The sequence below is a fragment of the Pseudochaenichthys georgianus genome, chromosome 19 (genome assembly GCF_902827115.2).
Source record: "Pseudochaenichthys georgianus chromosome 19, fPseGeo1.2, whole genome shotgun sequence".
Lineage (NCBI taxonomy): Eukaryota > Metazoa > Chordata > Actinopteri > Perciformes > Channichthyidae > Pseudochaenichthys > Pseudochaenichthys georgianus.
The window spans coordinates 16,494,405-16,512,132 of record NC_047521.1 but is presented as its reverse complement, the minus strand read 5'-3'; the positions used below and the strand labels follow the sequence as shown (position 1 = coordinate 16,512,132).

Sequence of the window (17,728 nt, the reverse complement as noted above, 5' to 3'; positions counted from 1 at the left end):
TTGGGTATCATTGCTACATTTAAAATACTTGATTTTCACAAAGTTGGTTTGAGGATTATGCTAATAGAATTTCATATCATATGGAAATGAACTAAAACCAATGGCTGCCTGAATCAGCAGGTAAGAAACACATTCAAAGTTAGCTGTTATTGAATGGGCTAAAACCACTGGGGCTTGAAATGCAGGTAAACCACTTAAAAGAATGGTGTTTTATTCTATTCTCCGGTGTGGCACCAAATCAACAGTGAGCCTCCGCTGTGCTCACACGTGCACACCCACATGCTCTCAGACAGTCAAATCACACACAGGCGCACAGTGCTTTCTGTTTCCACTGACGTCAGGCCTTCCCCTCGCCTACCTTCATTGTGAAGGTCCTCCCTCCGAGGGCCCGTCTCCCGCTTGATGGCGGACCTGCGGTAAACCACGTGGACCCGCCCCTTCACTTCCACGTCCTGTTGGCCTTTCTCGAGGGGCTCGATGAAAAACTCCCCATTATCAGTCCGGATCAGACCTGCCTGGAAAAAGAGGTTTTCAAATTAGTGCTCCCTTCTTTCTTCAAACGGACGGTAATTTCCCTGGAGCCAGTAATTACAGTGTGTCTGATCAATTCAAAGATTTTGAGAAGGGCTGGATATGGGCAATGGCGCAGGTAGACACAATTTGGGGCCCTCCACCAACGAGACCTTTGCAAAGATGTTTCGAGTGTCACCATGATTTCACACTGCAACAGATAATGAGTGGCGATATCTCCATTCTGCTGTACACTCCCATCTGCTTTATGTTGTTTGTTTGTTCAAATAATTCAAAGCTCAGCTGGAGCTCCGACAACGCTGCATTCAAGTTTTACAATTTATTTTAAGTGCTATCTTCCTCTTAACTGGCCTGATGTGCAATTTCCTACAACTCTTCTTTCAACTCCCAACAGACAGCAACCGTGATCTTTCTGTTTCCATTCAAATGTATACAGCCAGTACAATGTACATAGGGTCCTTATTCAAAGCTCAACATTCTTTTATTAGCACCGAATGATGGGTTGGGATAAAATAGTCATGCCTGCGTCTTCGGCGGTGGATTTCTCCCCGGCTGCTTGTTGAATGTCATTGATAAATGGCTGCTATGGAGAATACCCTGCTCTTTCATTCAGAGGGACAGCTGTCATGAGTTGACATTTACAGATGATTCACAAAAGGACAGTAGTTATGCTCTAATGACACCACATGCTTTGACACTTTAAATCCCATGTGACAAAGGGATAAGAAAAAAGTGATTTCTTTGCAGGATGCTTTTTGTCATAAACTGCACAAGCTTTCCCTGTATCCTCCTTTACAGTATCTGAGCAGTGATAAAGCTCTGTAGTGGCATGGTCAGAACACTTTAAGAGAAGGCAAACATTTGGATGCACTCATTTCCATAAAGTAAACTTCCTCTTTGTTGTATACCTGTGACTGAACTGAAGATAAATATTGAAATGGACTCATAGGGATGTCATCATCCAGCTCTGCTTTGAATTTAAACACAAACTTTGAAGAGCCATACATATACACATGTAATTAAATCACATATTGTTCCAAAATAACCATTACGTCACATCATTACCTTTCTCTCACAATTATTTCTGTCTATACAAATTTGAATAATCAAATTTATTGACGTTGATTACCTCATCCGCGAGTTTGCAAGTCACCTAATGGGTGACATTTCACTGAGAATCACTTATTTTGAACACTGCCCCCTACCAAAAAAAAAGAGATGGCAGCCATATATATTTAAATAGCAATGTATCAAATTGCAATGTGGAAGGGGTTGCTTATAGTAATGGATCTATGGAGAATTATCACCTGTATTAGCAGCAGCAAACTGCAGCTTTCCAATGTAAAAAATGTTGGCCGCTGGGAGGTGTGTTCATGTGTTTCAGGCGGTGAGAAATTCATGGTTCCTTCTGTCAATATGCCACAGGCTCAGTACTTTATTTACTGATTGGCTGCCTGTGTTCTATGGCCATAATTTGCTGCTAAAAGTAAAACTATCCGGGTATGTTGATTACCCACATGTTGCTTAACGGCTGCAGTTTGTTGTGCTCAGAGTGGCCGACACAGCTTCCCATAGACAATGCATGGCAGCCAGCCACACTGCTGTGATTTGCTGTTAAAGTTGGTTTAAGTTATTGTTTAGCTTTCAGGCATGCAACATTACTCTTTAAGTTCACTAATACTGCTTACTCTGCCGCTTGTGTCGTAGGCTAAAAATGCTTTTTAGTGTTTAGATCCCCTGTGCCTACATGCTCATCACTAAACTAAATATTTAGCGAACATAGTCAAGCATATTACATTACATTACATTACATTGCATTTAGCTGACGCTTTTATCCAAAGCGACGTACAATAAGTGCGTTCGACCAACAAAATACAAACTTGAAGAAAACAGAATCATATAAGTACATCAGGTTTCATAGAGCAAAAACATTTCAAGTGCTACTCAACTGGCTTTAGATAAGCCAGCCCTTTATTAGTATATAAGTGCTTTGTTAATAGTTCTATCGCTTGAAGTGGAGTCGAAAGAGATGAGTTTTCAGTCTGCGCCGGAAGGTGTGTAAGCTATCTGCTGTCCTGATGTCAATGGGGAGCTCATTCCACCATTTTGAAGCCAGGATAGCAAACCCACGTGTTTTTGCTGATGGGAACTTGGGTCCCCTTCGCAGCGAGGGTGCAGCGAGCCGTTTTGTTGATGCAGAGCGGAGTGCACATGCTGGGGTGTACGGTTTAACCATGTCCTGGATGTAGGAAGGGCCAGATCCATTCGCAGCATGGTACGCAAGTACCATTGTCTTGAAGTGGATTCTAGCAGTTACCGGAAGCCAGTGGAGGGAGCGGAGGAGCGGCGTGGTGTGGGAGAATATAGGAAGGTTGAGGACAAAAACAGGTACAAAAGGGTGATTACTGGACTTTCGCTCTTCAGGTGGCCAGAGACAGGACTCCACATGAATCATAATGTTGCTCCTTAGCATGCTAGATGTGTAAGTATCAGCTTTTGTGGACATAAAAAGCTGCAAGGTTTCATGCTTGTACACCAAACTTGCTTAAATAAGTGAGAGTGCGAGTGGGATGCTAAAAGACGGCCTTCTTTGCTGTGTTGTTGAAATATCATACATTCAACCAAGATGAGAGTTAACCAAAGGGTTTTGTTGTTTACCAAAAACAATCTTGGCTCATTTTTAAAGCCTTTATTGTATGTGGATTTAATATCGGGCAATTTTGTAAAGAACTTTGACTTCGATCCATAATGTGTCCTCATTTCGCCTTTGGGTCATGAGAGGATAGAGACTATCCCTGCTCAAATTGTGCAACAAAATATGTTAACATCCGTCCAGAGAACATTGTTCCCTCATGTTTCCTGCACACTCTACCAAGAGCTTAGTCCAAAAGAAAAATACATATATACAAAACATTTTAAAGTTACAGTTTATAATAGTTGATTAGGCAAGAACACACATCCCAAGTGTGACCAAGGCAAAGTATACACTCTGTTACATTCTCTAATGAACATATAAATAGCTGACATATTTCTTCTCTCTGTTTCCAATGTTGTTTGCATTAAGCTTTATAAGTAAACTGTTTTTCCTGAGTACACTGCACAGTGCAGTTTATTTCATTTCACATATTCCTAAGAAAAAGATAAATCTATGCAGCCTATCATTATACTCATACAGCAGGCACACCAACAAGACGTTGGCAACAGTGTGTGTATTTACAGCTGCAAAAAGAAATCTAAATACAGTGCAGTAAATAGAACATTGTGTCTAAAAAAAATACCCTTCAAAATCCTCAGCATGCTGTTGCTCGGCACTAACAACCCCAACGCTGTGAACTCTTTAAGTTTGGACATTTGACTGTGAGGGCAAAGAGGAGTGAAAGAATCTGTCCAGCCCCTGACCAGGAAATGCCAAGTAAGACATGCTCGAATACTTCCTCTGTGGTCTCTTATTTCAGCAGAGGGTGGAAAGAGAAGCCGGGTCTGTGAGGGGAGAGAGCAGCAGCATCTGGAAGGGCCTACAGAGGAACCAAATGTAAACATGTGTACACTGCATGCTGAAGGCTGGGGTCTGAGAGGGTGTAGGTTTGCTGTCAGAAGTTACAAGGGGACGAAAAACTATTGGATGTTCAGTTAATGTCTTTGTGGCTTCATTCCACTGGAAATGAAGATATGGAAAGGATTTGGAAATCTGAAAACTGGCCTCTTTTCTGAGTTTCTTATCACTCTAAACTATTCTTATATAAATAAGAATAGCATCTTTAGTTTTAAATAGAACATTCATCTTAAAACTTCGTAATTGGGATATTTTCAGCCCTCAGCAGGTATTGATTCATAAAGACAACACAAGACAGCGTTAAGGGAAGGGCCCAGCACATAAAGAACAGTAACTCTGAATTCTGCTATTAGGGATATTCACAAGTCATTCAACCATTCAATCAGTTTAGCAAGCCTATGTGTAGCCTGGGAGACGAAACCCAGGGAAGCAAAAGTAACCAAGGCAGCAGAAGGCATGTACATAAACATATCTGTATTTTTTGGGATGTAATGCAAGTTGATCGGTCATTAACACCGTACTTTGTCTTTGTCAGATTACATCCTGCGTCTACGCCTCACCGGTGCCTTGAGTCATAAATAACAAAAGTCAAAGCCGAAATATCCCTTCACATCACACGGAACTAATTAAAAAACATTTTTGGGATTCAGTGCTACCAATTAGCATCACAAAACATTTCATTTTCTGTTTCAGATTGCACGCTGTGACGCACACATACAGAATGATTAGCTTTTCTTGGAAAAAATAAGTGAAGTGATGCATACGTCATCCGGTTGCTCCATGTGATGTGAGACACCTGGGATTATTAGAAGATTTGCAACTTCGGTGGAGAAAACATTTCCCTAAAAGAAACTCGAGGCAGTGAAGCATCCTGCAATTTGACTGACAACGCACAAAAAGCAAATAAAGCTAACTCTTCACCGGGGCACACATCGGTAAGAGCATCTTTGAAAATGTAATTTCAGAGAGACTTCTTTCAGCTGTGCAAAATAGCAGTTGGAGTCTGACACCTGCTCAGAGCGGCATGCACACTGAGGCAAGTAACAAATGAGGCGAAAGCTGTGCCGTGTGAAACAAAGTTGCCGCTGTTAATGTGTCTATTTAAAAGAAATGTGTTGGCATGAATATGCTTACAGACAAAGCTTTGGTTTCAGATGTGCGAACACAGAGTAGTTGAAAAAAGAACATTTACAATGAATGTAAGTAAAACAAACCGGTACCACTTTACAATAAGACTATAAAGGGTTTACGAATAGTTTGTAATTCATTTAGGTTGTGATCACTTTATAAATCATTAATAAGCTTTTATAAGACCTGAGATAAACAGGGCAACTGTGACCGGTTGCTTGCCAAATAGTGAGCCCACATTTATCTGTACTGCTAAGCCTTATATTGGCTACTTAGCTTACTTCGTCTTCTTCATCAGCCAGCATCCTTGGTATCTGTTGCTCACTGAGTTGATTCTCGCTAAGTAGCCAATGTAAGGCTTAGTCATCTTGCCAAATAGTGAGCCTGTGTTGATGTATCAAAACATGTTAGAACTGGTTTATAAATGGTTCTTAATAATTAATAAAGTGTTTACAACCTAATTCATAACCTAATTATAAACCCTTTATGAATCCTTTATAAGGGTAGTCTTATTGTAAAGTGGTACCAACAAACCAACCTACGATTTCTTTTCAATCTAAAAAACCTAGTTTGTACTACCGTCATAAAGGCCTGAGTAGTGTCACAGGTGTTCATTTCTGACTGAATACAGCCTAACAACCTGTGTTTAGCCTGGGAGGCTTGTTTCTTTCAGCCTATAGTGATATTCAAAGGCGTCTCAGAGGTGTGAGTCAACATGTTTTACCAATGCAGGTCTTCTGTCATCTACACTGTGGTTTCTGCAACAGATTGCTCATACACTCAAAAGCACAAGTGGGAACCATGTCAGCCAATAATTTGTGATTGATCCGGCTATGTATAGGCTCAAAGTACTGTAGGTCTTATTCTGCGCCCTAGGCTTACTCCCACAATGTGATATTTCCATCTGCTTGTTTGCTGCTCACTTCCTGCAGAAGCACCTCCACTTAAGAAATATTCTACTTTAGACTTTGGTTTGTGCCTTCTTGACGTAATGCTCTTAATATTTCTTCTCAATATCTAGTGTGCACACTGCCCTTCAATCTCATGCATTTTTTGCCGGCAAATACAAGGTCAATAAGATTCATCATTATAATAATGAGTTTTTTTGTTTTAAAGCCATCACTAGAAAAACGCAGTCATAAACACACTGCTAGTGTTAAATTGGTGTGATTTAACGCAGATACCCCGTAAGGTGCATTAACGACAAACACAATATATAAATGGAACAAGTCCCTCAGGCCCTGCTTGAGCTTAGTGCAAGGAAATCAAAGTCCAGTCGTCATTCCAGGAGCTTAACCTGTAATTTGTGGCACATTGTTCAGTAACATGTAATTTCGGTTCCAGGCACGCTCTTTGTTGATCCCAAAGCGAGACACAGAGAGGGAGAGAGTACAAGTAATCCACTTTCATACATTGAGATCCAGATATGAATGCTAACGTCACACGGTTATCTGTACAAATTGAAGTCACAAAATCAATGCGAAATCTGACCTTAATCCAAAATTCATAAAATGGCCGGGGTTACGGTGATGCTGTGTTATAACCAAGAGGATCAGTAAACCAGGAGGTAATCAATGCTGAGTGGTGCTAGACACAGAGTTGCGGGTTTGAAATAATCGTATGAGACAGCTTGTGGGAGCAGAGGATTACTACTTGGTTCCTTTTCATCAGCTTTCACATCTCACTGTGCAAGGCCACAAAGGACAAGCATAGCTGGTGATCACGGCAAGGATTATGAAGAGATAATTTGGCTTATAATTATCGTCACTCATCTGCATGAGACTAATATCAAAGATTAGAAAGATATAATAATTTTGCCATTCCATTGAATTACTTGAAAGAAGTCGAAAATTACATGGCTGCCGTTAGCGGTTAATTGGTTTTCAAAGAAAAGCTAGTTTGTTTAAAAGGAAAATTAATGTTATTATTATTATTATTATGAGGAGAGGGATTAGGGGAAGGAATGGGAGGAGGGAGGCAGTGTAGCAGCAGCAATGGGTGTATTATTATTACAAGACGAGGTTGTTGTAGCATTAGTACAAGTACAATGACACTAGAAGAAGTGGTAGTAGTACTAGAAGAAGAATGAACAGTTGTAGCCGTAAAGCAGAAGTAGTAGAAGTACTAGTAATAATGTCTAGACGTAGTGGTCATATAATACATAGTCAGATCTCAATCTCCCATATTTTTACACATTTTAACACCTTTTTCCTTTTGGCTATCACTAAGTTTCGGGCTGGCCTTGCACCTCGTCCTCCTCAGTGAGTGAGAGACAAAGAAAACCTTAAGAAAATTAAATGCTTGAGCTATTTCAGTCTTCCTGGAAAGACGAATTCTCCCTTTCTGTCTTGCATCAATTAGTAGTAGTATTGGTAGAAGTAGCAGCAGTAGTACATGTAGTGGAAGTAATGAAGGTTGTCATTGTTTCACGCATAAATAACATTTTTCCCAGCCTCCAACAGGCTTACAACACCATTATTTCAAAAAAGAGACCAAAACAAGATTACCAAACATTCAAATAATAAATCCTCCTGACATTTTAAGCTTTCAAAAAAAAAGTAGTCCAAATAATGAACAATAAAATAACCATTCCATTATGTCATCGTCCTTGAACAAGACAGTACAAGTAGTTGTTGTAGTAGCAGTAAAGAGTGTGCTTCTCGTTGTTGGTATTTGTGATGTGTGTGTGGGTATTTGCAGGTATCCTGTATCACAGTATGTATTTCAATAAGCACACACACTAACACATGTTCAGACAGACATGCGGTAACTGCTACAAATAGGGATTGGATTTAGAGGAAATAAATCACATAACTGGCTGAGTCGTTGGGCTTCCACTGATGGAGCTCCTAATTTAGTGCCTTTACCTTGGTGCCAGTGGAGAACTGGAACACCAGAGGACACTGGAATACTGGACTGGGACCAGAAATTCTGCAAACATGCATGAATAGAACAATTTATGAAAGCACTTTCCGTCTCCAATTGGATGGAAAACTGCCCCACCACCACCCCGAAAAAAGTAAGCCTGCTGACTGTTGCTAGGTGTCTCTCTCTCTTTTTAACTGATGGACACAGAAATAGCACTCTTCCTACTGCGGTCACCCGGCACTCGTGTTTCCATCACACATGTAATTCAATCAGCCCGTCATCTGCGCTAATACCCAACACATGAGCAGCACCGGAATAATCATAGCCATCACTCATCGCTACACAACAATAGTTCATGCTCGCCTGGCTTGCACAGCTGTTGCGATCTAACTGGAGTTACAGTCGGAGGGGAAGATAGCGCAGACGCTGACTTTGTTGGTCAATCAAACACAAACTGTATGAGAGTACATCTGAAAGTGTTTTGTTTTGGAGTTATTTTTCATTCACTTTATCTGCAAACTCAGCTGACAGTCTGGTAATACTGTGAGGCCATATACCAAATAAGTCCAGACGATATCAGATTCATTTGCAGCTTTACTGTATGACTGTCTTATCTGTCATGAGCTTGGAATACCATAAATCTTGCACCTGGCAGGAACACGTAATCTGTTAATGATGATGTCGTGCCTGGCTATACGTGACTCATCTTGGTGAAAATGTCAACAGATTAGAGCACACACTGATAACAAACCTTATCATGTAATATAAGAAGAATTTAAGTCTTGAAATAGTTGCTAAAATCGCAGGGTTAGGCATTGTGACTGCTAGGCGCGTTCACACCGCAGTACTTTTCCCACTTTAGTTCCGATTTAGTTCCGAAATGTTGCGTTCACACCAAAAAGAGCCATAACTAAAATTAGTTAATGAGAACCTTTTCACCCCCTTTTCCGTCCCTGCTAGAGAGCAGGGACTTTCGTGGGAGAAAAAGGTTCCTATGTCTGATTGGCTGGGCGGATTGCAAACCACGCCCCGTAAAACTCCCAAAAAGTGTTGTGAAGCCGCCATTTTATTATCCTCGCATTAGCATTATTAGCATTAGCCCAGCGCAGAAACGCAGAGAGACTAACTTATGGCAACACAAAATAAAACATGGGAGCGGTGGAGATGATTTACTCGGAAAGGCTTCAGTAAACCCAAAACAGAAGAAGAAGAAGTGACGTCAGCGGCTTCATTTGCCTAATCCTCCCCCAGGGACTTATTCCGGTGTGAACGCGATCTGAACTAAAGAGTTCTCATGAACTAAGTTCTCATGAACCTTTGTGGGAAAAGTACTGCGGTGTGAATGCGCCTGTTGCGTGTTCTTCCACCCTGAACACTTTGTTTGCAGGAATGCAAAACAATTCTAGGCAACTGTGATATGCATATTTTTCAATACAGCATGCGTGTGTTCTCTTTAAGGAAACACATCAAACATTTTAAAGATGAATTGCTGTTGGCACGTAAAGGTCTAGGCACAGTTTATCTAATCAATTTGACCCGTATGTGGTGACCTCACTGCATGCTCTTTCTCCTTCCAAACCACTTCTTTCATCAAACTCCTTCAAGTCTCTCGACATCAAGCAGGCACCGCAAACTCTGTTCATCTCCAAATGCCTCCAGAACACGCCTGCATGCACAGACATGTTTATGTTGTTTTGATGCATGGAGACTATTCATTCTAAAGCCAAATCACAAAAAAAGAAAAACATATTTTTCCAAATGCAGTATCTGTCTATGTATTACTGCTGCCACCCCACACATGAAGGCTGACATGTCTTGATTCTAAAAGCTTTGACAATTGACATCTGAAAAGGCACAATTACCGACAAACTGAATAGAAACTCAGACCTCAATGTCACCAATATTAATTGGAAAATATTTAATTTACAGGAAAGAATAAGATCAAATCCAATCAAACTATACGAGACACAACACACTGAGGGCCATGAGGGAGCAACACTCCAGAAATACCAGATAGCATGTGCTTCAGAGGAAGAGCATACCTTATCTTACCTACAAATGTATAGAAAAGGATCTCAGACTTTGGTCGAAATCTGTAGTCCAAATGTTTTGAGACCCTTGACTGTATCATGACGCTGTTTCCACATTGTCCCAGATGTACAATATGCTAAGTTAACAATGAAGAAAAGGGACTTATATGTTTTCTGGGATTTACATTTACATTCTTTGATTATTTGCTGGTCATTAATCTACTGTCTCCTTGCATCGATATTGTCTTTTTTGCCTTTATTGCCCGAAATCCGGATAAAGGAGGCTTCACGTCAGCCAAAACTATTTTTGTAGGTAAAGATGTATGGTATTTTTACCCTGATCTCTTCCAATTCTGAAATCATATATCCATGACAATAAAAGGTGTATGTTATGAATTTGCATGTAATCAATCATTCATCTTATGACCTGAGTGCTGCATAAAGACCCTCCTCTTTCATTGGTATTTCTAAAAATCTGAATTATGACACTGCAGTTTCTGTATGCTGATTGTATTACAAGTACAGTTAAAAGATGTTAGAGATAAAACAATTGTATTGCCAGCCTTGAACCTCATACCATGCTGTTCACATCAAATCGTATGTCTTTAGAGAAGGCAAACATTACCATGTTCTACTGTTTTCAGAAAACTCAAGAATATGGTTTGATGGCTGTGTGAGTATAACAATACTTCACAATGAAAATGTATCACTGTTGATTTATTTTTAGGTTTAAATACCTTGAATGACAGGATTGGCTGACTAAAAGGCATACATTTTTTGTTTTTTTAGATCTAGCGATATCTAACACAATCTTTATAATAACGCCTTGTGCAGCATTCTTGCCTTGATTCCTGGAAGGTCACATACTGTTGCCTTTCAATAAACAAACAGTTGCCTTTCAAGAATTCACATTGTAATTACAGAACACGGCACAACATTTTACACCACCGACTGTCATTGCATTTAGAAAGAAAGAAATGACTTTGACAACGTTTTTTATCTAATTATTCTCATGTTCAGCGTGGGTTGTTGTGTTGACACTGAAATTACTGTATGAGGGCGAGAAAATACAGCAATGTCGAAACACAGTACACTCTAAAAACGAATTCAGGCGACCTTTCACCTCCACTTAATTAAATGCATGGTTGCAAGATAAAAATGTGAGTTAATTGATTTAGATAAACATTTTAAGTTGCAAACATGAATTTATAAGTTGTGTTGACGTAATAATGTTGGTAATTACATCAACTTAATATTGTGTGTAATTTGAACTCTGATTTCTGCGTTAATTGACTTAAAACTAAATTCAAGTTGTAGTAAGTAATGCAATTGGCTTGATAACTTAATTGTTCTACACCTTGAGTTAAGGATTTCAAGTCCACTCCCACTTGCCTGGACAAGTTTCCACAGTTAAGACAAATAGAAATATACAAAGGACATTTTAAGGTGAGTGTCATCTTTTGTCATTCAAATACAGTAGATAGTCTTGTACTGTGTAGGCAAATTGCTGCTTGACCAAAATTAGCAGCCTTTGAACTGTGAATAGTTCTGTGAGAGGATACAAAGTAGTAGAGGTTACTGTGAGAGTAAACATACTTTGGTTACTATTGTGATATCGCTTTTTATTAAAAATGAATCTCGGTGAAGCAGACCAAGGACATGCTTCTTGAGGTAGGATCGTTATTTAGAGTTGTCATTGAAATGCAAGTTGTTGGCAGTTCAGAATATATTCATTTAGGTAATTTCTCTTTTTTTCCTTTTTCAAAAATAGCACAATACAATTGAAATTAGCAGAGAACTATAGCCATCCGCTGCCTTGTCGTGTACCTTGGAGAAAAGGAAGAGGACCTTTTCAAGGAGTTTAGCGGTGTAATTAAAAATCTTGAAATAAAATAAAATCCATGGGCACAGTGCTCTCTGACAAAAGCACTGCTCTCTGTCAGCTACATTTTGAAGAATATTGCACTTTTGGCCACACCCCAATCAATAATATCTTAGCAACGTTCAGCATGGATAGGTGTTGACAGCAATGGCGTGGGAAAAGGATTGTGTAACATTTGAAAAGTGGCTTCTGCTCTTCTCTTAACCAGTTCACATATTGTATGGAACCTGCAAAAAAGATGAGAAGATACACTAAATCTTCCACAGTTGTGATTGACAAAATCTGTTCACATGCATTTAAACACTAGGCAAAGTACTCAAAAGCACCTCTGTGTGTCTTCAGGACCACGTTGCCATGCTGACACACACATGCAGACTCAATAGGTGAAAACAATACCAGCGTTGCTTTAGCAGCTGTTAATAATGGCTCTGAATTCGCTAAGAGTGACAGTTTAAAAAGTTTGCAATTACCTAATTCATTATCTCTTATGCGCTAACCTATTATTTAATGTGCTTCAAAAGGACATGAATATCGCCTTCATCAGTGACCGGTCCATCCCAGGGTCTGTCCATACGATGGCAGCCATCGTGGTCGAGGCAAACAAATGAATGAGCAAGCATTTTGCGTTAAATGTGTTCATACTGTTTGAAATAATGACTGTCGGCAGTGTGAACATCTTTGTTACATCTTTTGTAAAATGGATGTGTGTGATCTGCAGATTGGTGGCCATTGAGAGTTTGTTTGATTTGACATATTTGGCACTGGTTTTAAATATGTAAAGGCCTCTAACTTCATTGTGATGGCAGCATGTATTTGCTGTGTCCCCATTTCCCATGTAATATGGCTATTGTGTTTATTTATTATTTGTGGGGCAATTTAAATTTGTGTTATTTATCTTTTTTTTCAAGATTGAAATGAAGCTCAGCGCAAGTTCTTTCAGGAAGACTGGGTGTAAATACATTCACTCCACAGCTGCATATAATCAGCTCATCACAGGCGTTCTCTTTAACCTATTACATTTCACCTCATTCTCCAGCAGCCAATCACTGTGCTGCAGTCAAACTATAAAATGGTTCTCCTCTCTCCTGCAGTCAGCTGTGATGTCAGGTGTTCATGCACCTTATCATACTGTGTGGCATGTGTCAATAAATGTTCAAACTAAATGAATTCTCTCCTGATTGAAACATCATGTGTTGAGATAAACAAATGCAGTTCAAAATAAAAAGTGAATTGCCTTATATTTTTGTTGTGGAATCAATTAATGTCTTTCTTTAAAGGCAAAAACATGAAAAAGCTAAGAAAAAAAACTATTGAATACAATATATTTGGAGCAACTTAATTTATAAATGGTTGTCAACTTAAAAATGTGTGTTCACAATGATGGTAATTAAGTACATACAACTTAAATTCCTTTTAAATCATACGGTAAAACAAGTTGGAGCAAATTCATTATTGGAGTAATCAACGTAAAAACTTGTATGAGGGTAATTAAGTAACTTAAAATTCCTTTTAAATCATGTGGTAAAACTAGTTGGAACAACTTAATCTTTTGAGTAATCAACTTCAAAACTTTTATAATACCAATTATTAAGTAAGTGGTAATTAAAAACACCTCTGATTGTAGAGGAAAAGCCTTCTCCCCTAACTCAAATAACTTTGTTGCTTTAAGACAATTTCATTAGAAGTTGTCTTAACTCAATAAACATCGATGCAAACTGTTGCATTGATTTTCTTTGTTGAGCCAAGGCATTTGTTTTTAGAGTGTACAAGTGTTGAGAGGTCTATTGTTTTATTGTGTTGTGCTGATGCCACATCAAACGCTTGGCTGTCCTTGCAAATGCATCAGAAAGCATGAAATTGTTGGCTTGTGGAAACTCTATTTGCAAACAATAGACTTCATTCAAATACATAGGTTTTTTGCCTTGAGGTGTCGAGTGTGTGATAACTTAGAAAAGGATTTCTAACTCAAAGTATTTCTTTCTCATGTACAAAAGCTCCAGGGTCAGAGGGTTATCGTCAACCCCATTCTTAACTTGTCATTTCTGTCAGAAACATAAAGAGAGCTGACTCAGAGAAGTTCAGGAGTAGCCTTGCTTCGGTCAACCTGCCACTTCAAATGTCACGTGCAGGGTTTGAAAGTTCACTCTAATTTGCTCGACTGCAAACATCCATTAGCGGCTCGGCTCACCTCCAAATGGCTCTGCCCTGTCCCATCAGCGACAGTGAGCACAAAAGGTGACAAATACATAGATTGGTGGGTATGGTGGGGACATGCAATGCTCTGGAAGACGAAGTGATCTGGAATTGTGTCAAATAATTTGGAATTTTTTTCAATTTAGGCTAAATAAAGAGCCTCAAAAGCCATTTGGTATACAGGTCAACAAAATACTAAACTCCAAGCTCTTCAGAGATCTGTTCTAGCTCATTTATGTTAATAGCCCTATGTACTAAGGTACAAAGTATACAAACCCTGTATACCCTGTCCTTCCTTTTCCCACTTTCTTGACCTCTGCTACTATCACTAAAGGCAAACCCCCTACAAAACCAACAACAACTTTAAAGACCCTTAAAGCTTCTCTGGTCAATAATTCAATAATAACTTGGGTGACATTTATATGTGTAATTTGAAAGAGGTTGCTCATTGTGATTAACCTGCAGAAAAGTATCACTTGACTGTCGTTCCTCTTTGCTTTACAGAGCACTCTAGCATATTGTTCTCATAGCTTAGGTTTAAAAGCTGGCCACTTTATGGTTGTGGCTCTCTTGCTGATCTCATTAACACCATTGTCAGATGGAGCTGCAGCAGTTTTCAGGCTTCAAACACCCACAGCTAGCTTCAGTACAAATAGCTCTTAATCAAAATAGAGCAATTATTTTCTCAGGAGTTTGTGGAGACCAAAAACAGAGCTAAAAAGCATCTGACTATTGGGCTAATATTAGTAAGTAGGCCAGAAACTCCAAATGATGGATAATATTGTTATTAATCTCAATGTTTGTTTGGCGGCTTCTTGCACTTACAAAACCTAAATGGAACCGTTTTGTAGTCTTGCAACATGCTATGCATTGGCAAATATATGTGCTCGGCTATTTATCTCGTAGAGAAAGAAAAATGAAAGGATTCAGATTTACTTCTCAGATTCTATATCCATTGTATTCAATATCCCAACACTACTGCTCCTGTCTCATCAACAACCTTTCAAGCTTTCAAGTTTTTAAGCGTTTTTCTTCTGCTCTTTCATCAGTTAGACCGGCTCGATTCTAGCCCAATCATCTGCTGCCTGAGGAACTCCTAAGCAATGGAGCAGGATCTGGACACGCAAACTGCCACATATGCTTGCTGGTGTACAGAGAAATATTTTGGGAAGAATACAAGTGTTTGAAAGAAACTATGCATACTGATGACAACATAAATTATGCCGCAGGGCTTTGAGTTTGAGTAGTCTCTCATTAAAACACCAAACTACAATCATGGAGTCCCTCTTAAGCCATCACAGGTGTAAATGTTTGTTCCTTCAAAGAAGGGTAGATTAAAAGAAAGACTTGTAAAGAATGTTTTATATGAAGATGTGGTGCACATATTCCAAATTCTAAGTGGCGCTGCAAAAGAAGGGAAAGCATATTTTCTCCCAGCTACGTCTATCTCAATCAGACTAATATTTCAAGTATGCATTGACTTACCAGTCCGTCACAGTTGCTGATAGCCACAGAGGCCTCCGGCATGTCGCTGACGTCTCCAGTGAAAACACAGTCCCTGTGGATATGTTCCTTGGCCTTTTCCACAAAGTCCTCATGCCATTCCACAAAAGCCCCTGGGGCCACCAGCCTCCTGTTGGCCCTCAGGCGGAGGTGCAGTTCTTTTCCAAACACAGTGACATTGAAAAACAAGTGCTGCGTAGAGGCGGGGGTGACCGGGGGCATCTCGGGGGCACTGCGGGCCACCCTCCTACTGCTGCTGCTGCTGCTGCTGGTGCTGCTGCTGCTGCTGCTGAAGGCTGAGGCGGCATCAGCATCAGCATCACCATTACTTCCACTTCCAGCAGAGACCACGTGAGAAATGTACCGGCCCTGGGAGTCTGTGCTGAATGGCACGATAAGACCATATTCACTTAACTTTCCAGAGAGTTTTTCTGATGGGACAAATAGTGTCAAGTGAGAATCACATTCACAGACCTATGGCAAGCTCTTATGGAAAAAAAAGACTATAAGGGAAAGTTGGCTGAATGACTAAAAAGGCATATTGAATTATAGAGGCCAGAACTAAACACTATTACATGCTTATTTTTATATTAAGCATTTAAAAGCTGTACAATGAAATGATGTTTGTCTTTAAAACACTGAAGTAGAAGGCTATGAGTAATAATTCTGCAGACAAAAAGGGGAGTCAAGCAGTTCAACACACTGCATTGACTTCATCCATAACAGTTAGGCTGTCAGATTTATTATGTGGACCTATTAATGGAATTAGGCCATACTTTTTAGATAATTGCCCCTCCACATTTAGACTTTTGAGTGCACAGATTATTGATACAGATTGCAAAAAAGTAAGTGGACAACTCACCATGTGTTTCTGCAGCGAAAATATGATCCAAAAAAAGTTGACAGAGTGAAAAGCACATCAATAAATACGTACAATCCATAGCGAGGGCTATAGTATGAAAGCTGCCACTTCAGCGCTGAGTTTTCCTTTCTGTTGTAAACTTTGAGCAAAGTCCTTCCTTGTGAACAAAAAGCGCAAATGCAGGAGAGGTCCTCAGAGTTGAGCTGCAGCGAAGCAGCCGGGCATTTCTGAGCGTTTCCCTCTAGACGCCAAACTGACGGATACTCAAAAGTTGTTTCCAATCTTTTGGCCTGTGCTGAACTGCATAGACCAAGACTGTCCCATCCATTTAGGGAGTTACGGGGGGATATCTGGGGTGCTGATGACGACAACTCTCCCCGGTAAAAACCAGGACGGTTTGAAGAGGTAGCCCAATTTTTTCCCCAACCCGTCTCCGTCCCTTTCCTTCCCCAGATAACTTTTTTTTTTAAAGGCAGGAGTGCAAGTTAACGCACGCCTACGCTGAGAAAAAAAGTCGGAAGAGTTCAGATAAAGTGTGCAGAGACAGAGTGTCCCGGTGGTGAAACATCTGCCGTCCAGTCGTGCACCATTACGCACCAATGGTTCGGCTGCGGGACTCTCCACTGCTCAACTTGAAGCCACTACCAGCCAACAGTGGGAGCGCCTTCTCTCCACCAGACAACCACATATGAAGCCAAGCGATTTTTTTTCTCAGCTCAAAAAAGAAAAGAAACGAAAAGTAACTGGAGACGTTATATCATCCTGTCCACCTCCACAGCTAATATCTTACAAAAAGTCCCTCTTAAAACGGGTGAAATGTATGCCAGATGCATGGTTATAACTCATATATGTTTACATGAGACCACAAACACGTCAGTGATAACGCTGCAATAAATCAGGAATGACAGAGGTCAAAACGTTCCAATGCACGTGACTTTGACTTGTTTGGAGAAAATCAAATAAATTATTATCTCGTGTTGGTTTGAAGACGGGAATTAGACACTTGTTGAGAATCACAGATATTGATAACACCTAACAACAACCCAGTCAAAAACCTCAAAGGGATATGTAATTTACTTGACAAAATCCCCAAATATTAAATATTAAGAACATTACTTAAAAAAAATCAATATTAAAGAAGAAACAGGAGATCAAATGCATTTTTGTTTCCCAAGTGA

At 39.8% G+C, this 17,728-nt stretch overlaps 1 protein-coding gene across 2 annotated transcripts in view; it reads right to left on the bottom strand.

The window, feature by feature from the left end:
• LOC117464831 (A disintegrin and metalloproteinase with thrombospondin motifs 14) overlaps positions 1 to 17,200 on the bottom strand; it is a 55,403-nt gene extending 38,203 nt beyond the window's left edge. For both annotated transcript variants that reach the window (XM_034107537.1, XM_034107538.1), the window contains exons 1-3: positions 16,551 to 17,200; positions 15,671 to 16,119; positions 359 to 515 (exon numbers count right to left, since the gene is read on the bottom strand). In XM_034107537.1, the coding sequence (XP_033963428.1) occupies positions 359 to 515; positions 15,671 to 16,119; positions 16,551 to 16,629 (685 nt within the window). In that variant the 5' untranslated portion in view covers positions 16,630 to 17,200. The remainder of the gene's footprint in view (positions 1 to 358; positions 516 to 15,670; positions 16,120 to 16,550) is intronic.
• Positions 17,201 to 17,728: the final 528 nt, after the last annotated feature.